This window comes from Mustelus asterias, chromosome 22 (assembly GCF_964213995.1).
Source record: "Mustelus asterias chromosome 22, sMusAst1.hap1.1, whole genome shotgun sequence".
Classification (NCBI taxonomy): domain Eukaryota; kingdom Metazoa; phylum Chordata; class Chondrichthyes; order Carcharhiniformes; family Triakidae; genus Mustelus; species Mustelus asterias.
Genome location: NC_135822.1, coordinates 64,705,649 through 64,731,069, shown reverse-complemented (window position 1 = coordinate 64,731,069; position 25,421 = coordinate 64,705,649). Strand labels below are relative to the sequence as shown.

Here is a 25,421-nt window from a genome sequence, read left to right as displayed (position 1 = left end):
CGTCCCCTCCCCCCCCCCCCCCCACCGTCCCCTCCCCCCCCCCCACCGTCCCCTCCCCCCCCCCCCCCACCGTCCCCTCCCCCCCCCCCCACCGTCCCCTCCCCCCCCCCCCCCCACCGTCCCCTCCCCCCCCCCCCCCACCGTCCCCTCCCCCCCCCCCCCACCGTCCCCTCCCCCCCCCCCCCCCACCGTCCCCTCCCCCCCCCCCCACCGTCCCCTCCCCCCCCCCCACCGTCCCCTCCCCCCCCACGTCCCCCACCGTCCCCTCCCCCCCCCCCCCCCACCGTCCCCTCCCCCCCCCCCCCACCGTCCCCTCCCCCCCCCCCACCGTCCCCTCCCCCCCCCCCCCACCGTCCCCTCCCCCCCCCCACCGTCCCCCCCCACCGTCCCCTCCCTCCCCCCCCCGTCCCCTCCCCCCCCCCCCCCGTCCCCTCCCCCCCCCCCCCGTCCCCTCCCCCCCACCGTCCCCTCCCCCCCCCACCGTCCCCTCCCCCCCCCCACCGTCCCCTCCCCCCCCCCCACCGTCCCCTCCCCCCCCCCCCCACCGTCCCCTCCCCTCCCCCCCCCCCGTCCCCTCCCCCCCCACCGTCCCCTCCCCTCCCCCCCACCGTCCCCTCCCCTCCCCCCACCGTCCCCTCCCCTCCCCCCCACCGTCCCCTCCCCTCCCCCCACCGTCCCCTCCCCTCCCCCACCGTCCCTCCCCCCACCGTCCCCCCCCCCCCACCGTCCCCCCCCCCCCCCACCGTCCCCCCCCCCACCGTCCCCCCCCCCCCACCGTCCGTCCCCCCCCCACCCCCACCGTCCCCTCCCCCCCACCGTCCCCTCCCCCCCCAGTCCCCCCCCCTCACCATCCCCTCCCCCCCCAGTCCCCCCCCCTCACCATCCCCTCCCCCCCAGTCCCCCCCCTCACCATCCCCTCCCCCCCCAGTCCCCCCCCTCACCATCCCCTCCCCCCCCAGTCCCCCCCCCTCACCATCCCCTCCCCCCCAGTCCCCCCCCCTCACCATCCCCTCCCCCCCAGTCCCCCCCCCTCACCATCCCCTCCCCCCCCAGTCCCCCCCTCCCCCACCCCTCCCCCTCCCCCCCCAGTCCCCCCCCTCACCATCCCCTCCCCCCCCAGTCCCCCCCCTCACCATCCCCTCCCCCCCCTAGTCCCCCCCCCTCACCATCCCCTCCCCCCCCCCTCACCATCCCCTCCCCCCCCAGTCCCCCCAAATCCCCCCCTCCCCAGAACCCTTGCCGGCCCACTGGACTCCTTTCCTGTCCCTGGACTCACTGCTGTTTCTCAAACTAACCCCCAGCCCCAGTATATCCCACAGCTCCGGGCCCAGTTCCAAACCCCATCCAACCGCCCCTTGCAGGCTGCATCGCTCTGCCCTTTAACTCTCGCTCCCTTTCCTCGCTCGCTCTCTCCCTCACTCTCTGACCTGTCCCCTTCTCCAGCCTTCATTCCCCTCTCCCTCTCTGTACCTGTAACAGTCTCTCCTCCAGTCCCATCTCGTGGAAGCCCAGCTTCTCCTCCGCCGCCGCCATCTTGATCCCGGGTGCTCAGGTGGCCCCGCAAGGCGCTCGCTGCTGCCGCTCTGCGGTGGCGCCCTCTCACTGCAGCAGCGAGCACGGGGAGCCGGCAGCCACTGCATCCATCCATTCATTCATTGATAGCTGTCGGCTCTGGTCATTTACCCTCCAAACAGAGACAGACAGCCAAAACCAATGCTTAAAATGGGCCCTCAACTTCAGAAAACAAGAGGCAGCTTTTTACCTTTCGGCTGACCAATCTTCAAGTTAGGACTGTTCTCCTGAGAGAAAAGAAAGCTGAGAGGAAGTTTGACAAAGGTATTGAAAATCATGAGGGGTCGAGATAGATTGGCCAAGTGTCAAGAAGTCGAGGGCTCAGAATTCAAGTTACCAGTATAAGAGGCAATAGTGACATAGAATCCCTATAGTACAGAAAGAGGCCATTCGGCTCATCGAGTCTGCACCGACCACAATCCCACCCAGGCCCTACCCCCATATCCCTACATATTTTACCCACTAATCCCTCTAACCTACGCATCTCAGGACACTAAGGGGCAATTTGCCATGGCCAATCAACCTAACCCGCACATCTTTGGACTGTGGGAGGAAACCGGAGCACCCGAAGGAAACCCACGCAGACACAAGGAGAATGTGCAAACTCCACACAGACAGTGACCCAAGCCGGGAATCGAACCCAGGTCCCTGGAGCTGTGAAGCAGCAGTGCTAACCACTGTGCTACTGTGCCACCCAACTTTTGCACGCCGCAAGTGGTTAGGGTCTTGCATGTTCAGACCATGCACTGGAGGTAGGTACATAGAATCATAGAATCCTACAGTGTAGAAGGAGGTGATTCAGCCCACCAAGTTGACACCGACCACAATCCCACCCAGGCCCAATTCCCATTTACCATGGCTAGTCCCCCTGATACTAAAGGGCAATTTAGCATGGCCAATCAACCTAACCTAACATCTTTGGACTGTGGGAGGAAACCGGGGCACTCAGAGGAAACCCACGCAGACAGTGGGACAATGTGCAAACTCCACACAATGACCCAAGCCAGGAATCGAACGCAGGTCCCTGACGCTGTGAGGCAGCAGTGCTAACCACTGTGGCACCATGCCACCCATGTGCCACTGTGCCATCCCAATTGAACCATTCAAAAGGGAACTGGACAGTTATCTGAAAAGGGAGAAAGTGCAAGGTTGTAGAGAGGGGAGAAGGCAGGAGAAATGGATGAGGTGAGTCAGTCATTCGGAGACCTGATGCAGACACGATGGGCCAAAATGACCTCCATCTGCACTGTAACAATTGTGTGATCAGGGTTGAATTGTTATGTCTGGATAAAAGCAAATTACTGCAGATGATGGAATCTGAAACCAAAAGAGAAAATACTGGAAAATCTCAGCAGCTCTGGCAGCATCTGTAAAGAGAGAGCTTTGACAAAGGGTCATCTGGACTCGAAGCATCAGCTCTTTTCTCTCCTTACAGATACTGCCAGACCTGCTGAGATTTTCCAGCATTTTCTCTTTTGGTTTCGAATTGTTACGTCACTGTGCTACTTATCTATCTCATTGTCAATTCTGCGGAAGCAACTTGCAATTTAACTTAATATGGAAATATTTCCGTGGACCACCTTGCAGTCCTGCCCCGTCTGCTTCCACTTGCCAGCACAAAAAGCTGATCAGAATTCATTGGAGTAATGCACTGTCTTTGATGAGCCAACATGACATGATTTCTGTTTCAAAACCCATCACATTTCTATTTCTCTTCAGTTCTCAAGAAGTAATTTTGGCTCAAAATGCTTTTCTCTCCACAGATGCTGCCAGACCGTGAGTTTTTCCAGCACTTTCGGTTCTTATTTCTGATTTGCAGCATCTGTCATGTTGTGATCCTGTTTCAGATGTTTTCAGTCCTCCACCAAATCAAATAATACTTTTGTGTGAATATAATTTGCATTCTTTAAAGCCAAAAGGTCGCCCTGCGGACCCACCTGACCACCTGGCATCAAGATGGCGGCAGCAGAGAAGCTGGGCTTCCACGAGATGGGACTGGAGGACAGACTGTTCCAGATACAGAGAGGGAGAGAGGAATGAAGGTTGGAGAAGGAGATAGGTCAGAGAGAGAGAGGATAGAGAGAGCGCAAAAAGTCAGAGGGAGAAAGAGAGAGAGTTAAAGGGCAGAGAGATGAAGCCTGCAAGGGGTGGTGGGACGCGGTTTGGAACTGGGTCCGGAGCTTTTGCCTCTGAAGGAAGCAGTAAAACAATCTGGCAGCAAAAAAAGCTGACAAATCTCTATACTTCAACAGCATGTTGTGCAAGGAGCTGAGTCAGGTCCTCTGGTTGTGGTACAGGAAAGCTGCAAGCCTACATCCCATCAAAACATGACACTCTCACAAGAAGAAAATCCAAAACCTAAACCAGTTTATTCATGCTCTTGGATTAGCTGTGGCTGGGCGAGCAGCAGCCTTGCCTCTGAGTCAGTACATTGTGGGTTCATTCCACAGGTTTGATACACCAAAGGTTGGCATTCCCAGTGCGGTATAGAGTGAGTGCTGCACTGTTGGAGGCAACATCCGTTCTACTTTTGTGCGAGGCCTACTCATGTAAGGGAGCTGGACATTTACGTGCACATACGTGGTAGCTTGTAGTCAGCCTGAGAAAATAGATATATGGAGGTAAATAAACAATGGGAATTATTGAAAGAAACAATTCAATAGGGGATTCTGACCTCACCACGACTGGTGCAGATTGCACTGATTCCAGAAAATAGCACGCAGGCTAAAAATCAGTTCCACACCCAGCGCCAAACAGTTTGCAATCATCTGGTCCCTTTCTAATGTTGTTAACGAGATCACGCCCAGAACGGATACAACGTAAGAATGGCAAGAATCACTACTGGTCCCCACCAGCGGAGACCAGACACAATGGCCACACCAGGGGGTTCGCAGGCCATTGAAGCACCCAGGTGGTCAGGGGCATGGCTGGGCAGTGTCCATCAGGCAGTGTCCACCGAGCAAATTGGTAGTATTCATCAGGCACCCCAGCAATGGCCACCGGATACCCTGGCAGTGCCAGTTGGGCATTGTCAGTGTGCCAGGGACAGGACAAAGGGGGTGGGACCTGGTAGGGGTGAGGCCATGTCAGGGTGGGAGGGCATGTCAGGCAGGGGGACCCATCAGGAAGGCCCCAATGCCGGCAACCCATGTCGGGGATGGGGTGGGGGAACATACTGCCATTGTGGGGGGGGGGGGGGGGCGGGGGGAGATGAAATGTTGTCCATGGACAAGGGGAGAGGGGGGGCTGCCAGCGCACTGAGAGATCAGAATGCCCTTGCAAAACAGCCCCCGAGTGCTCTGCAGCCAGCCTCACCGGCGTGATAGGCCCCCCCTCCAACTCTCCCCCAATACCGGCACGTGACTCACCGTTCTCCTAAACAGTGACTGAGTGAATGGACTGCGCCTGAGAGACAGGTGCTGATCGCTCCAGTTTTCCTGCCATAATGACTTAGTTTTTGGGGGGAAAATTCTACCCAACAAGTTCACCAAAAGTACATTCATTGAGAAACTAAAACTCAGCAAGAAAAATCCTTCATGTCTTACTGAGAAGGGTAAGGATAGTGTGAGATTTATCACGATGCCAAAAAAAGCTGTAAATTCGTGGATTGGGAGTGTGTTAAAAACCAACAAAGGGCCACCAAAAGTTGATAAAATGGGAAAAAATAGACTGAGATAAAACTAGCCAAGAATTTGAAAACAAAGTTTAAGAGCTTTTCCAAGCACATAAAAAAGTACTGAGTAGAAGCAGAGAAAGGAGAAATTATCTAAATTATCTGAAACTGTTGCACAGAAAAAGGAGTGAGGAAATGGAGGAGAAATTGGACAAATATTTTGCAGAATCCCTGCAGTGCAGAAGGAGGCCATTCGGCCCATCAAACCTGCACTGACCACAATCCCACCCAGGCCCTATCCCCACAACCCCACGTATTTACCGTTAGTCCTCCTGACACTTGTGGGAAACTTAACATGGCTAATCAACCTAACCTGCACATCTTTGGATTGTGGGAGGGAAACCCACGCAGACATTTGAACATGCAGCCTCCACATAGACAGTCAACCAAGGCCAGAATCGAACCTGGTCTCTGGCGCTGTGAGGCAACAGTGCTAACCACTGTGCCACCGTAGAAGATAAAACTTCCACAGCAGAAATAAAGGGTAATTTTTCAGGACTAATGAGAGTCAGGAACATTAAAGTAATTAATAACAGCAGAGAAAAAGTACTGGAAAAACTCAAAGGTTTCAAGAGAAACCCAGTGGCCTTCCTCAACATAGGGGTAGGGCTCTAAAAGAGATAATGGCAGAGATAGTGGGTGGACTGGCTATGATTTTCCAAAACTCCCTTGATTCTGGGACAGTTCCAGCAAACTGGAAGTAAGCAAATGTAACACTAATATTCAAGAAAGGAAGGAGAGAGAAAATATAGAACTACAGGCCAGTTAACCTGATATCAGTCATTGGGAAAGTGCTGGAGTATATTATTCAGGAAGTTTTAACAATGCACTTGGAAAATCATAGCATGATCAAGCAAAGTCAATGTGGTTTTACAAAAGTGAAATAATGTTTGACAAATTTATTAGTGATTTTGAGGATGTAATTAGGAGGGTTGATAAGGGAGAGCCAGCAGATTTGGGATCAGATCTCCAAAAGGTATTTGATAGGTACCACACAAATGGTAAAGAGACAAGGGTTAGTTAAGGTTATAAATGAGCATGGGTAGAGGATTGGTTAATGGATAGATGATTGGTTAATGGATAGAGGATTGGTTAATGGACAGAAAGCATAGATGAAGGATAAATGGGGCATCTTCAAATTGGTAAGTTATAATTCGAGGAGTGCCGCAAGGATGAGTGTTGGGACTATGAGGAGGATACAAAGAGACTGAAAAAATACATAGAGAGGTTAAGTGGGTGGGCAACAAGATAGCAAATGAAGTATAATGTGCCAAAGTGCGGAAGAGCAAATTATTTTAAAACAGCATGAAATTTATAAATGTTGATAATTAGGGGGACCTGGATGCACTCGTACACAAAGTTGGCATGCAGGTACAGCAAGCATGACCAGATTGTACGATGAGGCAAAACTGAGTAAGTTATGTCAAAACCATCTGGAGCAAAGAAGCACAAGGGGATTTCATTGAAACACACAAGATTCTGACAGGGTAGATGCCGAAAGTTTGTTTCTCCGGCAAGGAAATCCAGAACAATGGGGCACAGTCTCAGGATGAGGGACCAATAATTTTGGACTGAAATGGGGAGAAATTTCTACACTGAAAGACATGTGAATCTTCAGACTTGTCCATCCAAGAGGATTGCGGATGCACCATAATTGAATATATTGAAGGAGATAGACAAATGTTTGATCTCTAAGTGGATCAAGGGATATGGGAAGCGGGCGGGAAAATGGAGTTGAAGGAAAAGATCAGCTTTGATCATACTGAATGGTGAAATAGGCTCGACAGGCCCTTACTTCTTATGTACAGAAACGTCAGGGTTGCTGTGTGCTAACACAGCTTAAAGAGGGAACATTAGTCGGGTTTTGCCACCTTGTGGATGGGATGCCAAACTGAGGGTGCCATCTCAAGTGGACAGAAAAGATTCCATGGCACCGTTTTGAAGAAGAGCAGGAGTGTCCTGGGCAATATTTATCCGTCAACATCACTTAAAAAACAGATTCTCTCTGCTCATTATCACATTGCTGTTTTTGGGAGCGTACCGTGCATAAATTATCAGCCATTTTTTGTACATTACACTTCCAAAGTATTGTGGCAGTAAAGTGCTTTCATATGACCTGTAGTTGGGACAGGAGCTATATAAATTCGAAATAACGGCAAAATACTTCAGAAGCTGGAATCTGAAACAAAAACAGGAAATGGTGGAAAATCTCAGCAAATCTGACAGCATCTCTGGAGAGAGAATAGAGCCAAATTCAAGACTTTGCATGCTGTCAAAATACATGGGGCAGTGTTGTTGAAGGTGTTTGAATCCCAGCCCATGAACTGGTTGGGAGAAAATGGTAATCTTTACAAAGAAGGTAAAACATATTCCAAGTGTTTATTGTATCTGACTCTGAATACATAGTATTACAGGCTAGAGAGTGGTATTGGGAAGTTGGACAGATGCCAAAAGGAGCTCCAATCTCTCAGAAGAAGGCACTGTGTGTTAAAATACTACTTAATAAAAATCAGCCCAAATAGATGGGCTCCTCTTCTGAATACAACGCATCTCTCGTCCGAGTTAATGTGTGTAATTGCCAATCAATGAACAATGCCATGACATTGGGCAGTCGCACACCTTCTGCAGGACTTTATAAAATGAATTTGCCAACATAACCCTCTAAGCCAGGTGAGGTTTGTTTCTTCTCTTCAGACGCCAGTTGCAGGATGGGTTACGGCGCTCCCAACCTGAGGCACAGCTACTTCTGTAGATCTGCACGTCATCAATTGCAGCATCACTCTGATAGTTCAGTCCCAATATGCCTTCGACAATCACCTGAAGAGGCAAAGACTAGTCAGATCTGGAAAGACAGACTGAGCCACAATAAAATGTTAATCACCAGGTAACAGAGGTTAAAGCTCTGTTCAAGCTGCTGTTAAGCCTGGGATGAAGAATAAACAGAGGAAACACATAGACATTACATTTGGCCCAACCAATGTCAGCACCTATTTTCCGCTTAAACAAACAGCCCAATTAATTTACCTGCCCTTTTGTTTGAAACATTTGTCCACTTTAGCATTGACAAAGTTTCTGCATCAAGTAACTCTGGGATTGAAGGCAACAGCCTCTTGACTCTCTGAGTCAAGCAGTTTCCCTGTGCCTTATGTTCTAAACTTAACCTGATAGTCCTTTGGTAGCACACAACCTGCTGAAAAAGGGACATGCGCCAGAACTCGACCACCTCACCTGCCACAGAATCAGAGCGGGCGAGGATTCAACAACAGAAATCTCCGTTGACCTCGGGCGGGAATTTCTGGTCTCGCCCGAGCAAGGCCATAAAATCCTGCCCACGTTGTCAAAGCTTTTCATCTTGCACTCATCAGGACAGTTTTGCAAGAATTGTAAAGAAAACAATTTATACTGCATGAGAAGAGAATGCTCATTGGTTAACAAGTGGTTGAGACATTGCCATGGATAATGCACCAGGGAACACTTAACTACCAAACTGATTTCCACATACAACGTCAGTGTCTGGTATCACTGCGAGGCCTCAGGTTCAACCCAGACAAACATATCTGTAACCCTGACAAAGGGACTGGAATAATCATCCTGAAAAAGTGTGACTATATCCGCAAAATGCACGCCATTCTTAATGATGGGACTAATTCGTACCAATTTAATCAGCCGCAAAGTCTGGCTGGACAGACCTGCTTGAAAGCAAGTTACAAAAACGTTTTGTGGGAGTTGTGTCAGAGTAACAAGCTGCCGGCTGGTATATATAAGAGGATTCCTCCTCACTGTTCACTGCATCCGCATAACAATGGGCTGCCCAAGACAGATAAAAGTGATGTCCCTTTATGCCCTATATTATTTGTGACTGGTTCTGCACAACATGAATGGGGACTAATGGTTGGATGAGTTGCTGCAACCACTTCTGTGAAGGTTTTACACTGTTAGGAATTTGGGACATTAACAAGGTTAACAGTTGAACTTGAGATGAAAGGAAAATTACAGACAAGTAATAAGATTAGCAAGTGTCTGGAGGAATAATGAGATGCGATTTGTCCAGTAACTAGATTAGCAGGTATCAAGAGAAACTGAGGTGAAAATTGCCACAATGAACTGTTGGTGTCAATTTGTTCTTCCCTTGGTCCACAAAGATATATATTTTTCTAAATTTAACTGTTTTATTATATCAGAGTAATTGTTTACCGGAGATCAGTGGGGCTATACAAATGATAACTTTGAAAGGCAAGGGATTTGAGAGATGTTGACAGCCAAATCCATAGGGTGAAATATCAGAGACTGAACAGTATGGCTGCACCCTCATTGGAAAGGAGGCTCATTTTCCATCCAACATCAGACAGGTCATCTAATCTTCAGAGAGGCCAGTTTCATCTCTGATCAAAGCCACAGAGGCCTGTTCCCTTCAACATTTAGAGCCAGTTTGCAGATATTCTCCTCTAAAAGATACAGTTTCATGCCTTCAGTGAACCAGGAAAAGACGTTTTCCCAGACTTGGTCACCTGAGCTGTATTGTGTGGTAACTATGAGTTGGATGTGACTTAGAGTTACTAAATTAGATGTTGTTTGAGAAAAGGGATGCCTCAGTGAGTTCAGGGAACGTGGGTATATTTTGGTGATTTCTGACATCGCGGCGTGTCTACATATTAATAGACGTAAGAGTCATTGTGTATATTAATCTTTCTTGCCATGTATTTTTCTTTTCTTTTACTTTAATAAATATCTTTGTTAATTGTTCACACATCGATTGGACTGGTTCCTCACTGAGTTGCACACTGTTCCTCACATTATTCCACACAAATATACGCCACTGAGAACCAGTATGTCATGTTATCCTTTAGGGGTTTTAAGACACTCTCGCAGGTAACATCAGCCGGGTTCTTAACAGAATTTGGCCCGTCGAGTCTGCATTGACTTTCCGAAAGAGCATCGTACCCAGACCTTATCCCTATAACCCCATGTATTTACCTCACTCATTCCCCCTAACCTACACATCTTGGGACACGAAGGAGCAATTTAGCACGGCCAATCCACCTAATCTGCACATCTTTGTGGGAAAAAACCGAGCACCAGGAGGAAACCCATGGAGACATGGGGAGAATGTGCAAACTCCAGACAGAAAGTTACCCAAGGCCAGAATTGAACCTGGGTCCGTGGAGCTTTGAAGAAGCAGTGTTAGCCACTGTGCCGCCCCTACGTTTGCTACATTTGAATCTGTGTCTGCACGTAAGAATTTCCTTACACACCTGAAAGGGCTCCATCCTGCACTTAAATTCACCTTTGAAACAGAGCAGTCAAATGAGCTCCTTTTCCTTGACGTGCTCATCGAGAAATCTGCCAATGTGTTCTCAACAACTATCTGCCGCCAGCCTACCTTCATTGCTCAATGTAAGCATTGGGGTTCCTACAGTACCATGCCTACTGGCCTTATTGTCAATGTTGTTAATCGGGTCCCAGCCATTTGCTTATTAAAGTTCTTCTGTGGATAATGGTTACCCTGATCAGATCATTGCTCACTGTATATTGCACAACCTCATGAATGAGTCTACAGCTGCCACTTTCAGTCCTGAGAAGTGCACAGTCTACCTCAGATTACCCCGGGATAAGGTACCTCAAAATTTTGAGCAACAGGTGAAGCAAGCTGTTCCACGCTGATACTACACAGTAGGAACATGAGTGGCTCTTCCCCACTGACAGGATGCTGCAGTCAGACCAAAAAGCCCACAAATGAGTAAGAGGGTGTTTGTCTTTCAGTGCGTACGTCCCAACAACTGGCGGATTGTATCAAACACGACTCGCCTTCGGTTGTTCCCAATAGAAAAAGAATGTGCTTGCAAAACTCAAAACATAGGCCGGGATTTTCCACCCCCGTTTTCAGTGGGCAGGAGGGTTGGTGTGGGTGGAAAATCCAGCGGGAGTCCCAAAACGGCTTTCACAGCTGGAATGTCCCTGCCTCATGCCGTCGATGTTACGGGATTCCCAGCGTGCAGAGTCGGAAACCCCATTTAAATACATTTTGATATCATGAGTGGGCTTCCCCAATCTATTATCCCCCAACATTAGGATTCCCCGCCTCCCCCCCCCACACACCGCCAACGTGATGTCACGTGAGCAGGGTTTACAACAGCTTTTGTAAAACGGAAACCTGGTGAACAGTCCCCGCCAGGAGTGCATGGCTAAGTGTAGACCCTGGAGGGAGAGGGTCATGCCTGGGCGGTATGCTGGCACTGTCTTCTGGTGCCAGCCAGGTGAGGGGTGGGAGGGTGGTGTGGGGCAGATTTCTTTTGGGGTGGTCTCGAGGTTTGCAACTGCCAGTGAGAGAGAGAGAGAGACAGGGATGTTTCAGAGCCAGAGACTCACCAGAGAAGCTCTGACCATGAAGCAGTCGGAAGGGAAGATAAATCTCTAAGATTGACAACACACAATGAAGACCACACAGACTCAGCGAGGAATTGCTGTCCCCACTGTGAGCGAAATGGTTTGTCACTCCCCAAACTGGGCAGTTCATTGGAAGATGCCTCACATTAGTGAGACCTGAGCAAGCACATCAGGTGTGTGTGTGTATTCACATCCCTTGGTCCTTCCTCGAGATCACAATAAAAACAGCACAATCTAAATGCATATCAACAGATGACTTTTGACAAATTTCTTTTGTTTGCAGCCTGCACACTGGCTGTTATATTCCTGTTCAATGTAATATAAATCATGATTTGACTTACTCGATAGATCTCCCCATCAGGAGTGATATCAATCTTAGCATTGAGCCACTTCCGCCCTTGATTTCCAGACACAGACCACAGCTTGTGCCAATGAGGAGAATTCTCGTATTTCAGAAATACGTTTAAGATACCTGCAAAAAAAAACAGATTCAGACTGATGTATACAAAAATAATCCCCCTGTGGTGTCTCGATTAAAAGGTTTCCATTAAGATAGTGTAATTTGTAGCTTTATAGAGCATCAAAATCAGATCTAAGATGACAGCGCTGCTTTCCTGTCAGCCAGCAACATGCATATCTCTGTCTGAAGTGACCTTTCCTCATGTTCAGCCTCATCCTGATTCACATTGAAGGAGCAATGTCAATCTAAGCCAGAGGTATGTGCTCTCCACGTGTCATTGTATCACGCAGTCCATCCCCCACAGCGTCCATCACACAGCAGCACCACACTCAAACACACACAACTCTTTTCAACATCCCTCCTCTTGCTTTCACTTCACACCTGCCCAAATTCACGCAGTTCCAAAGAGCAATTTTCTTCATGTTACTTTTTTTTATGGCAACGATATGAAGTCAGGTACTTCCTGCAGATTATCACAAGTAACGATCAGAGTGTGCTGCCTGGGTCCCTCACAACTCACCCATGTGTTTCCCAAACATGTTGAACCAGAATGTCAGGCACTTCTGTCCTCTCAGTGGAGGACTGATGAGTGCTGCCTTCTCCCCACTCTGCTGAGGATACGAAGCTTCTAGATACAGGTAGTGACCTGCGTTTTAAAAAAATCATCAGAAACATAAATAACTGTGAACCAAAAATGTATTTTGAAATCAACTGTCTAATTCTTCATGTTCCCCCCAAAGTTCTTTGCAGCAACTCTCAACGTATATTCTCAAAAACTCAGAATTTTCAATCCTCCTATTATGTTCCCCTTAATTTTCTCTATTCCAGTGAACACAGTTCACATCATTCATTGCAACTTCACTTCCTGGTATCAAACCAGTGAATCCACAATGCATTTTTCCAAGTTTTTCCGAGACAGCGCTGCATGCCCACTGCCTGATCCTCAACCACTCAATCAAACACACAAGCAGAGTGGCTACGTTACTGGACTCGTAATCCAGAGACACAAGTCCAAATCCTATCAAGGCAGTTTTTAATTTTTTCAGTGTTCACTCACACCCATACACTGTTCTTTACCCCTTGGGGAACAGTGGCAGGTAGTGGTGGAAGGATTCCTGAGCCGATTATCAGCCCATTGAACCGCGTTATGAACTCCTGTGGCAACAAGTTGGACTTGAACCCAGAACTTCTGGTCCAGTGGTGGGGTCACCAGGCCTCCTGGAGTTTGTGAATTGAATTCGGTTAATTCAATGCAGGGATAAGAAGCTACCAGCAGCATTGGTGGCCATGAAACTACTGGATTGTTGCAAAATCCCATCTGGTTCACCAATGTGCTTTAGGGGAGGGGAAATCTGCCGTCCATGTCTGGTCTGGTCTATAAGTGACGCCAGGCCCAGACCAACGTGGTTGCAAATATGACGGGAAGGTTGCCGAACATAAATGATGGCTTTGCCAACACCATCTACACCCTGGAAATGACTCGATAAAAAAAGGTTCTCAAGAAGAATACCTGAAAGATGAAAAAAAAGCAAAGATACTACACATGCTGGAGATCCGAAATAAAAACTGAAAGTGCTGGAAAAATTCAGCAGGTCTGGGGCAGCATCTGTGAAGAGGGAAATAGTTAACATTTCGAGTCCAATGTGGGTTTTTTGGAAGCAAAGAGAGGTAGGAATGTGATAGATTTGTGCTGTTGAAAGAAGGAGGGAACGGCAGGTGGAGCAAAGAGAAAGGTCATTGATACACCGGAGGACAGGGAGGAATTAAATGACAAAGATGTCTTTATTCTGCTTTCTTGGTTTCAGACAGTGCTGGACTTTATTCTGCAATTCACACCTACTCTGGACCAACCTTTTTTTAACTTCAATCATTACCACTCGCTTATGTATTAATAGCAGAATAAAGACCTCCCTGCTTTTCAACAGCATAAAACCCATCACATTTCTATCTTTCAGTTCAGAAGAAGCGGTGGCACAGTGGGTCAGCGCTGCTGCCTCACAGCACCAGGGACCCGGGTTCAATTCCCAGCTTGGGTCACTGTCTGTGCGGGGTTTGCACGTTCTCCCCGTCTCTGCGTGGGTTTCCTCCGGGTGCTCCGGTTTCCTCCCACAGTCCAAAAGACGTGCTGGTTAGGTGCATTGGTCATGCTAAATTCAGTGTACCCCAACAGGCGCCGGAGTGTGGCGACTGGGGGATTTTCACAGTAACTTCATTGCAGTGTTAATGTAAGCTGACTTGTGACATGAATAAATAAACTCTAAAACTTTATATTGGAGTTTAAACACTGTTTCTCTCTCTATAGATGCTGCCAGATCTGCTGAGGTTTTCCCACATTTTCTGCTTTTATATCTGAAAGATGAGGCTGTCTTCTCTTTTTCCAGATGTTAATGAAGCTTATTTCAAAACTTTCCTGGTCATCATTTCCATTCATTACCTTTGCCCCTGTCCATTTTTTAAATGCATGAGCAGTCCCTGACCTTACCACATTTCAATCCCCCAGATGCCTCCAACCGGTGTGAAATTTTCTCACCTCCTTGGCCTTTGCACTGGCCTTTAGTGTGGTCCCTTCTTGGTCCAGTTCCTCTTGAGAATGTTTGGTGGCGATGAAGCATCCAGTCAAAGTCGTCTGTCGTGGATTGTTCCCAGTCGCACAGACCATGTTCAAAGTCACAGAACAGTTCCACAGCATGGTCGTCAAGCAACACTGTCTGACTGGGAGAAATCAGATTCCCATCAGACAAGGTGTTGCTCACTACAGGACTGTGCCATCTTCTCAAAGTAAATGGTGAAACAACAGACTGGCTGTCTGCAGCACTGATGATTGCATGGGAAGGGTTGTCTGTAGGGGGAGTGGAGACCAGCAGGGTGTCTGCAGGAGCAATGGAGACTAGTAGGGTGTCTATAGGGGGAGTGGAGGCCAGCAGGGTGTCTACAGTGGGAGTGGAGACCAGCGGGGTGTCTGCAGGGGGAGTGGAGACCAGCAGGGCGTCCGCGGGGAGAATAGAGACGAGCAGGGTGTCCACAGGGGGAGTGGAGATCAGCAGGGTGTCCACAGTGGGAGTGGAGACAAGCAGGGTGTCTGCAGGGGGAATGGAGACCAGCAGGGTGTCTGCAGGGGGAGTGGAGACCAGCAAGGTGTCCACAGGGGGAGTGGAGATCAGCAGGGTGTCCACAGGGGGAGTGGAAGCCAGCAGGGTGTCCACAGGGGAAGTGGAGATCAGCAGGGAGTCTGCAGGGGGAGTGGAGACCAGCAGGGAATCTGCAGGGGGAGTGGGGACCAGCAGGGTGTCTGGAGATGGAGTGGAGACCAGCAGGGAGTCCACAGAGAGAGTAGAAGCCAGCAGGGAGTCCGCAGGGGGAGTGGAGACCAGCAGGGTGTCCGCAGGGAGAGTTGAGACCAGCAGGGTGTCTGAAGGGGGAGTGGAGATCAGCAGGGTGTCCGCAGGGGGAGTGGAGACCAGCAGGGTGTCTGCAGGGGAAGTGGACACCAACAGGTTGTCCACAGGGGGAGGGGAGGCCAGCAGGGTGTCCACAGGGGAAGTGGAGATCAGCAGGGAGTCTGCAGGGGGAGTGGAGACCAGCAGGGAATCTGCAGGGGGAGTGGGGACCAGCAGGGTGTCTGGAGATGGAGTGGAGACCAGCAGGGGGTCCACAGAGAGAGTAGAAGCCAGCAGGGAGTCCACAGGGGGAGTGGAGACCAGCAGGGTGTCCGCAGGGAGAGTTGAGACCAGCAGGGTGTCTGAAGGGGGAGTGGAGATCAGCAGGGTGTCCGCAGGGGGAGTGGAGACCAGCAGGGTGTCTGCAGGGGAAGTGGACACCAACAGGTTGTCCACAGGGGGAGGGGAGGCCAGCAGGGTGTCCACAAGGGGAGTGGAGATCAGCAGGGTATCTGCAGAGGGAGTGGAGACCAGCAGGGTATCTGCAGAGGGAGTGGAGACCAGCAGGGTGTCCGCAAGGGGAGTGGAGATCAGCAGAGTGTCCACAGGGGGAGTGGAAGCCAGCAGGGTCTCCGTAGGGAGAGTGGAGATCAGCAGGGAGTCTGCTGGGGGAGTGGGGACCAGCAGTGAGTCTGGAGGTGGAGTGGGGACCAGCAGGGAGTCCGCAGAGAGAGTAGAAGCCAGCAGGGAGTCCACAGGGGGAGTGGAGACCAGCAGGGTGTCCGCAGGGAGAGTCGAGACCAGCAGGGTGTCCGAAGGGGGAGTGGAAACCAGCAGGGTATCTGCAGAGGGAGTGGAGACCAGCAGGGTGTCCGCAAGGGGAGTGGAGATCAGCAGGGTTTCCACAGGGGGAGTGGAAGCCAGCAGGGTGTCCGCAGGGAGAGTGGAGACCAGCAGGGTGTCCGAAGTGGGAGTGGTGACCAGCAGGGTGTCCGAAGGGGGGGTGGAGACCAGCAGGGAGTCTGCAGGGGGAGTGGAGACCAACAGGGTGTCTGCAGGGGGAGTGGAGACCAGCAGGGAATCTGCAGGGGGAGTGGGGACCAGCAGGGTGTCCGAAGGGGGAGTGGAGACCAGCAGGGTGTCCGCAGGGAGAGTCAAGACCAGCAGAGTTTCCGAAGGGGGAGTGGAGACCAGCAGAGTGTCTGCGTGGGGATTGGAGATCAGCAGGGAGTCCGCAGGGAGGGACGAAGCCAGCGGGGTGTCTGCAGGCTGAGTGGATTCTAGAAGTTTCTCTGCAGAGGGAGTGGAGATCAGGGGATTTTCCGCAGTGGGAGTCGAAACCAGCAAGGTGTCCGCAGGGGGAGTGGAGACCAGCAGAGTATCTGGAGGGGAAGTGGAGACCAGCAGGGTGTCTGCGGGGGAAGTGGAGACCAGCAGGGTGGTTGTAGAGGGAATGGAGACCAGCAGGGTGTCCGAAAGGGGAATGGAGACCAGCAGGGTGTCTGAAGGGGGACTGGAGACCAGCAGGGTGTCTGAAGGGGGACTGGAGACCAGCAGGGTGTCTGAAGGGGGACTGGAGACCAGCAGAGTGTCTGAAGGGGGACTGGAGACCAGCAGGGTGTCTGAAGGGGGACTGGAGACCAGCAGGGTGTCTACAGGGGAAGTGAAGGCCAGCTGGGTGTCTGCAAGGGATGTGGAGACCAGCAGCGTGTCTGCGGGGGAAGTGGAGACCAGCAGGGTGGTTGTAGAGGGATTGGAGACCAGCAGGGTGTCCGAAAGGAGACTGGAGACCAGCAGGGTGTCTGAAGGGGAACTGGAGACCAGCAGGGTATCTGAAGGGGGACTGGAGACCAGCAGGGTGTCTGAAGGGGGACTGGAGACCAGCAGAGTGTCTGAAGGGGGACTGGAGACCAGCATGGTGTCTGAAGGGGGACTGGAGACCAGTAGGGTGTCTGCAGGGGGAGTGGAGACCAGCATGGTGTCTGCAGGGGGAGCGGAGACCAGTAGGGTGACTGCTGGTGGAGTGGAGACCAGCAGGGAGTCTGCAGGGGGACTGGAGACCAGCAGGAAGTCCGCAGGGGGAGTGGAGATCAGCAGGGTGTCCGCGAGGGGAGTGGAGGCCAGCAGGTTGTCCGAAGGGAGACTGGAGACCAGCAGGGAGTCTGAAGGGGGACTGGTGACCAGCAGGGTGTGCGCAGGGGGAGTGGAGACCAGCAGGGTGTCTGCAGAGGGAGTGGAGACCAACAGGGAATCCACAGGGGGAGTGGAGACCAGCAGGGTGTCCGCAAGGGGAGTGGAGGCCAGCAGGGTGTCTGCAGAGGGAGTGGAGACCAGCAGGGTATCTGCAGAGGGAGTGGAGACCAGTAGGGTGTCCGAAGGGGGAGTGGAGACCAGCAGGGTGTCTGCAGAGGGAGTGAAGACCAGCTGGGAATCTGCAGGGGCAGTGGAGACCAGGAGGGTGTCTGAAGGGGGAGTGGAGACCAGCAGGGAGTCCACAGGCAGAGTCGAAGCCAGCAGGAAGTCTGCAGGGAGAGTGGAGGCTAGCAGGGAGTCCGCAAGGGGAGTGGAAGCCAGCAGTCTCTCCATTGGGAGAGATGAGGCCAGCGGGGTGTATACAGGGGGAGTAGAGGCCAGCAGGGTGTCCAAAGGGGGACTGGAGACCAGCAGGGTGTCCGCAAGGGGAGTGGAGACCAGCAGGGAGTCTGCAGGGGGAGTGGAGACCAGCAGGGAGTCTGCAGGGGGAGTAGAGGCCAGCAGGGAGTCTGCAGGGGGAGTAGAGGCCAGCTGGGAGTCCGTAGGGAGAGACGGGACCAGCAGGGTGTCCGCAAGGGGAGTGGAGACCAGCAGGGAGTCTGCAGGGGGAGTGGAAACCAATAGGGAGTCTGCAGGGGGAGTAGAGGCCAGTAGGGAGTCTGCAGGGGGAGTAGAGGCCTGCTGGGAGTCTGTAGGGAGAGACGGGACCAGCAGGGAGTCCGCAAGGGGAGTGGAGACTAGCAGTGAAGTGCTTGCAGGGGGAGTGGATTCCAGCCGATCCTCTGCAGGGGGAGTGGATTCCAGCGGATTTTCCACAGTGGGGGTGGAGGTCATCAGGGTGTCTGTAGAGTGAGCAGGCGCCAGCAGGGCGTTTGCTGGGGCAGCAGAGGTCAGCAGCAACTCTGCAGGGGGAGGCACGGTTGTCGCCTGAGGGTTACACGATTGAAATGCCTTGCTCCATCTTGCTAAGCTATCAATTTTCAGGTGAGAAGCCAGTCCTTCTGTGTGCAAGGTCACTGCTGGTGCCTTTTCCTGTGTAGCCATAGCGATCTGCACATTGGTACTTTCCCCAGAACCTGTAGGAAGAACTCCTGTTGTGGTTCCAGTTCCTGGGATTGCCGACTGCGGGGGCACAGTTGGCACCTTATATTGACTGGCTGGAGTCACAGTTTTCAAGTGTCCAGTTATTTGTGTCTGGAAGACTGGGACAAGAATGGGCAATATTTCATGTCTGTGTTTACAGCTTCGACAGAGAATTGTGAGTGGTTTTGGATGAATAGCACTGGACGGAAACCCAGCTGGTGTCAAAGCTTGGTGAACAACACTGACTGTTTGTGTGCCCGCTAAATCAGTCCAGCTGGTTGGTTGAGGTCCCTGGTGAGGAGTGGTCAATGAGTCCTCCTGAAAAAACATTGACCCATGAGTCCGGTTGTCAGTCTTAAGGATGTGGGGAGTTACAGGCAACCGTTCAATCTGCCCAAATGAATTTTGGCTTTGTTGGTGCAAAGCTGGTTCCTCGGATAAGCGTCTGGTGCATGCCTTGGGGCAGGCTGGAGGTTGTTGAGTCAGAGTCCTCATGGCCAGTAAAGGAGATACCATGTGCAGGAAGGAATAAATGGTCCCCAAGTTTGTGGTCAGACTCTGAGCAAAAGGCAGTTCAGTGGGAGTGGAAAACGGTGTCTCAGCTTTTCCTTTCTGACCCCGTGCTACAACAGACAACATGGCCTGGTTCCCAGAGGCTTCAGCTGCAGGTTCCTTGACTGCAGCTCCGATGGAGAAGTTGTGAATGACTGCAGGTACCAACTTAGTCAGCCAAGAAGTGGGTGAGCATGTGCCTCGGGGAAAGCATCTGTGGGCAGCGGTCGTGGTCTGGTTTCCTGTGGACTTGTTCCCACTCAAACTTCTACCCAGCTGTGCTGCTGAGTGAACTCTCACTTTCACTGTTTCGGGATAGATGCCCAAGAGATATTTCAATCTCCCAGCTTCTTTGGTTCTCCCAAGTTCATGCAAGGAACCATCTTCATTCAGCAGTTGAAGATCTAAGGTATTTTGGGTGAAATGGGAGAGGAGGAAATGGAACAAGTTAAATCGGGTTTTGCAATTTTAGAATGTCAACTAATCAATGGTGGAATAATACAGAAGGAAGCTATTCAGTCCATGGTGCCGAAGCCAGCTCTTCGTTGGCGATTTCCCTGTTCATTCTCCATGGTGCCTGATGCGCGATATGACACACGAGAGGCGTGATGTACCCGGGAAATAAAGGCTTTTATTGCCAACAATAACAGAGCTACCATATACAGTATACGATCCCAGACTAAAGGGTCACCAGGCAGAGCAGTGACCTTTATACCTCTCCCAGGAGGCGGAGCCGACTGGGGTGTACCATAACAACTATATTAACAGGTAGAACAGCCCAACCCTAACCCCAACAGTAACATATCTACAGACTCATAGTACTGGCCAGACCATGGCTCAGCACTACCTGGTGGGAACCAACAATGGTTCACCACAGTGCCATCATCTTTTCCCCATTCAAATATTTATCCAGTTCACTTGTCAACATGAGGCATTGGATCTATTGTCAGACTTTCAGGCATTTGAGATCATAACTCACTGCATGAAAAATATATATATTTCTTCATGTCATCTTTGGCTTTTTTACCCATCACATTAAACCCGTGTTCTCTGACTACTCATCCTCCCATCACTGGGAAACAGTTTATCTTATTTTACACCATCAAAAAAAACCAGATCTATATCATTTATACCAGCCACATAAATACTGTGGCTAAAAAGACAGATAAGAGGCTGGGAATCCTGCGGCAAGGAACTCACCTCCTGACCCCCCAAAGCCTGTCCACCATCAACAAGGCACAAGTCAAGAGTGTAATGGAATACTCTTCACTTGCCTGGATAAGTGAAGCCCAACAACACTCAAGAAGCTCAGCACCATCCAGGACAAAGCAGCTTCACTGGCAACCCATCCACAAACATTCACTAGTCCATCAACGATGAACAATGGCAGCCTTGTGTACCATTTTCAAGGTGCACCGTAGCAACTGACTGAGACTCCTCAGACAGCACCTCCAACACCCACGATCGCTGCCATCCAGAATGACAAGGGCAGCAGATACCCGGGAGCACCACCACTTGGAAGTTCCCCTCTAAGCCTCGTATCATCCTGACCTGGAAATATATTGCTGGTCCTTCACTGTTGCTGGGTCAAAATCCTGGAACTCCCACTCAAACAGCACTGAGTGTGTACCCACACTGCATTCACCGCAGTGCTTCTAGAAGGCAGCGCACCACCATCTTTTCAAGGGCAATTAGGGAAGGGCAATAAATGCTGGCCTAGCCAGTGACGCCCACTTCTCATGAATGAAACCTTCATGATTTTGAACGACCTCTCTCAAATCTCCGCTCGAAGAACTACAGTTCCAGAGGCTTCACGTTGAGGCAGAATGCTGAGTGTATTCTGTAATCAGTTTGATTTTATAGCTGAGGCAGCAATGGGATTGGCAACCCCTCGCTGGAGGAAAGAGGGATTTACTGGCCAGAACAGATCCATTTTGTTTCATCAGAGCATTATCAGGTACCACGTTGTTGCTGGTGACGATGTCAGTGGGCCAGAGAACCCTCTTCCCTAAACACAGGCTAACTGCACCAAGTTAATGACTTAAAATAATTATCAACAGATATGTAGAAAGAAGATGAAAAAAGCCTGCGAACAACACAGACAGGAAGCTTTGATTCAAGGCTGTTGTGTGAAGGACATATAGTGAAAGAGAAAGGAATGTGCTGAACCACAACTCCTGATATGCCACTGATTTAAACAACAAAAATCAAATCAGGGGAGTTCCCCTTCAAAGGGCTTTTCAATCACAAGAGCAAGGCAAGTTTTCCCCGAACTATTTTTGAGCGTCGACATTTGTTATGGGATCACGACCTTCCTAATGCAGAAAGACTTCTGTATCTGCAATCCAGAAACATATACAAGCAGCATTCTGTACCAACACTTAGATAAATCTACATACCATTCTCCCTCTACAATGCCATTCTTTATCATATAGATAAAAGGGTTCACTGTTTATTTAAGATGGACACTTGCCTCCCCAGCGAGGTTAAGGCACATCTCCAAACTGCACTGCCGGGAATCATAAGCTTTCCATCCCTCATCATGCAAGTGGCTACTATCATGAACTAACTTGAGAAATGATGGAGGTAGCTCTTGACGTAAAGATTATTTTCTATGGGACATTGCAAAACAAAGTTGCAGTGTTGAGCCTCTGCAAAAGATTGTATTCAGCTACCCACAAATAATACTTCAATCACTGCACCACAAGAACACTTCTCAGAGACTGGACAGATTCTCAGGCTAACTCAGTAACTCCCAAAGCAACTCATGGTCCGACTTTAAGAAGCTGAATAACTATTGGAAATTTTTTTTTTGTTAAAATTGATTTTCTTCCCTCCTCACAAAGAGGGGATTCAGGGGCAGGCAGACATCCAGTGCCAGGTGGGATAAACCACTGGAGGGGTCCATAAAACTAAGTGGCAGCATCACGGAGGGAATCCAAGGATATGAAGCAGAGTTTGAATCTACTATGTTAATGGACAGAGACTGGCAAAAACTTGTGACTGACTTCTTTTGGGCTTTTCACACAGGTTTAATAGGATTGAGACCTATTTGCTTTAGATGAGAGGAGTCAGATATTCTCTTTAAAGGATTTGTTCCTCAGAGCCTTACGTTTCACCACAGTTGCCTTATCTTTGAGATGCGCGGTGCAGTTGTAGAGCCGATTAACCTTCATCAAGTCCATCTCACTCAGGCGGATGCGCTGGCCAAGCACAGTGTCCGTATCCATCAGCGGTCTCAGGGTTGGCTGTCTATTCTTGGAGAATGCAGTCCTACAATTGGGAGGCAATTTTACTGCACATTAAGACAGGAATGGTGAAAAGAAAACTCGCATTTACAGAGCACTTTTAACAGAATAAAACATCGCTTCACAGGACTACTGTCAAACAAACTTTGATACCAAGTCACATGGGAAGCCATCAGGACAGGTGGCCAATCATTTGGTCAAAGAGGTAGATATGAAGAATGACCTTGTCAAGGGGGAAGGAGACTGAGATTGAGGGAAGGAACTAAAGAGCTGAAGCTCAGGCTGCTCATCGCACATTCAAATGTAGTCCTGTGATGAAAATCAGGGATTAACAAGAGGCCAGAATTGGAGGAGTGCATGTATCAGGGAGGGTTGTGGGAGTCGACTAGGTTACAGATGTAGGGAGTGCACATAGTTACAGAGAAAGTGGAAAACACTATAAAGAGTTTTTTTTGGGGAAAAAAAGAGGTGTTGCCGGACGAGGGAACCAATGTCGGTCAGCAAATACAGGGGTGATTGGGACTTGATGCGATTCAGGATACAGGCCACACCAGCTTGGATGCGTTTGGGTTGACAGAGGATACAAGGTTCGAGATGTCATGCAGAATGAGAGTTGATGGGCTGCGACTCAATTCAGGGTTTCACAGCAGTTGCGAATATGTTGTGTACTTCAGGGAAGTTCCTCAGGCTTTGCTGTTCATTCCAGCTAAGGCCACAAAGAGAGAGAAAAGTAATACCAACTCCCTACCATACTCACCTGCTGTAATGCAAGATGGAGCCATAATCATACTTGGTCTTGAGATTGTTGGTGTTTTGCTTCAAGAAATTATGTTCGTAACCTGAAAGAGAAGCCAGGAAACTACTGGCATGTGTGAGAGCAAAACAGAACTATGTCCCTTGAAGATATTTTTGTTCATCAGGATGTCTTACTAAACCAATTAAACCATCCCATTACAAGCCAAGGGGCATCTTTATAACATAACCAAATTTGGTGTCTGCGTGGGTTTCCTCCGGGTGCTCTGGTTTCCTCCTACACTTCAAAGATGTGTGGGTTAGATTGATTGGATGTGCTAAATTGACCCTAGTGTCAGGGAGATTACCAGGGTAAATGTGTGGGATTACGGGAATAGGGCCTGGGTGGGATTGTGGTCGGTACAGATTCAATGGGCCGAATGGCCTCATTCTGTACTGTAGGGATTTTATGAGGTCCATTCCACTTTACTAACCTGAACTTTAAGCACTCTTCACTTGTAGCAGGACCCATGAATTTGAGTAAGCAATTCCATAACAGGCTGACTCTAGGTTTTAAATCCATCCCGGTTTCACACATCTTGGCTGAACACTAAGACTGGCACATTGCTGCTTGCCCCTCCTCTGTCTGCACTTCCAAACAGAGACTTGTAAGAAAATCTGATCCTCCCTGTCTAAGAATTCCTTTGTGTCTCCTCGAGAAGACCAGAGGACATGACCTGACAGAGGCATTCAAGATTATGAAAGGGCTTGATCGGGCAGATGCAGAGAAGACATTTTCAGTTGCAAGTAAAACCAAAACCAAAGGGCATAAATATAAGATAGTCACAAATAAGTCCAATAGAAAATTCAGGAGACATGTCTTTACCCAGGGACTGGTTATAATGTGCAACTTGCGAGAACAAGGTGCAGTTGAGCCAAATACTGTAGCTGCATTTAAGAGGAAACCAGATAAACAAGGGAACAGGAACAGGGAGATATGCTGATGCCATTGTTTGGTGAAGGGTGAGAGGGGGCATGTGTACAGCATTAAGACTGGCATGGATCCGTTGGGCTGAATGGTCTGTTATTGTGCTGTCAGTACTTTTCAGGGCCCCAAGGGTATTGAGATTCCCTGAGCTTTCCTTAAGGTTCACTCTGTACACAGGGGATTACCCAGGCTTGGATTAGATTTAATTTGATTTGATTTGATTTATTATTGTCACATGTATTAACATACAGTGAAAAGTATTGTTTCTTGTGCGCTATACAGACAAAGCAAACCGTTCCTAGAGAAGGAACGTAGAGGGTGCAGAATGTCGTGTTACAGTCATAGCTAGGGTGTAGAGAAAGATCAACTGAATGCAAGGTAAGTCCATTCAAACGTCTGACAGCAGCAGGGAAGAAGCTGTTCTTGAGTCGGTTGGTGCGTGACCTCAGACTTTTGTATCTTTTTCCCGACGGAAGAACAAAGAACAATACAGCACAGGAACAGGCCCTTCGGCCCTCCAAGCCCGTGCCGGTGGAAGGTGGAAGAGAGAATGTCCGGGGTGCGTTGGGTCCTTAATTATGCTGGCTGCTTTTCCGAGGCAGTGGGAAGTGTAGACAGAGTCAATGGATGGGAGGCTGGTTTGCGTGATGGACTGGGCAGGGGGCAGGAAGTGAAAAGGAAGGAAACACTTTACCAGGCCACACGTTCTTCCACTCAATTTTGATGTATTTGTCTCGGTCACTCCTTGCATGCTCATGCCAGAAACCAAGCGAGTGCATGATCTCATGTTCGACAACCCCCTTCCCCTTCTTCAGGCACTGGTGATTGAGTGAGATGAGCTGCATCCCACCAACGCGGCCCACAGATGAATAACACCTGAGAGGCACAGAAAGATGGACATTCAAATCATACACAAACTGTGAGAATTTTTAGCCTTAAATAAATTCTTCGCCTTTCCTCGTGTTTTTGTGGCCATGACTCATCTTTCATTCCCTCACATAACAGTGTAAATATCTCCCACTTTCTATGCCTTTTAGCTTTGACAAAGGGTCATCTGGACTTGAAACGTCAGCTTTTTCTCTCCTTACAGATGCTGCCA

At 50.0% G+C, this 25,421-nt stretch overlaps 1 protein-coding gene across 1 annotated transcript in view; it reads right to left on the bottom strand.

Moving 5' to 3' along the window:
- Positions 1 to 1,587, bottom strand: part of ddx56 (DEAD (Asp-Glu-Ala-Asp) box helicase 56) — an 18,042-nt gene extending 16,455 nt beyond the window's left edge. The window contains exon 1 of the mRNA XM_078239521.1: positions 1,471 to 1,587. Within this exon, the coding sequence (XP_078095647.1) occupies positions 1,471 to 1,533 (63 nt within the window). The 5' untranslated portion in view covers positions 1,534 to 1,587. The remainder of the gene's footprint in view (positions 1 to 1,470) is intronic.
- Positions 1,588 to 25,421: the final 23,834 nt, after the last annotated feature.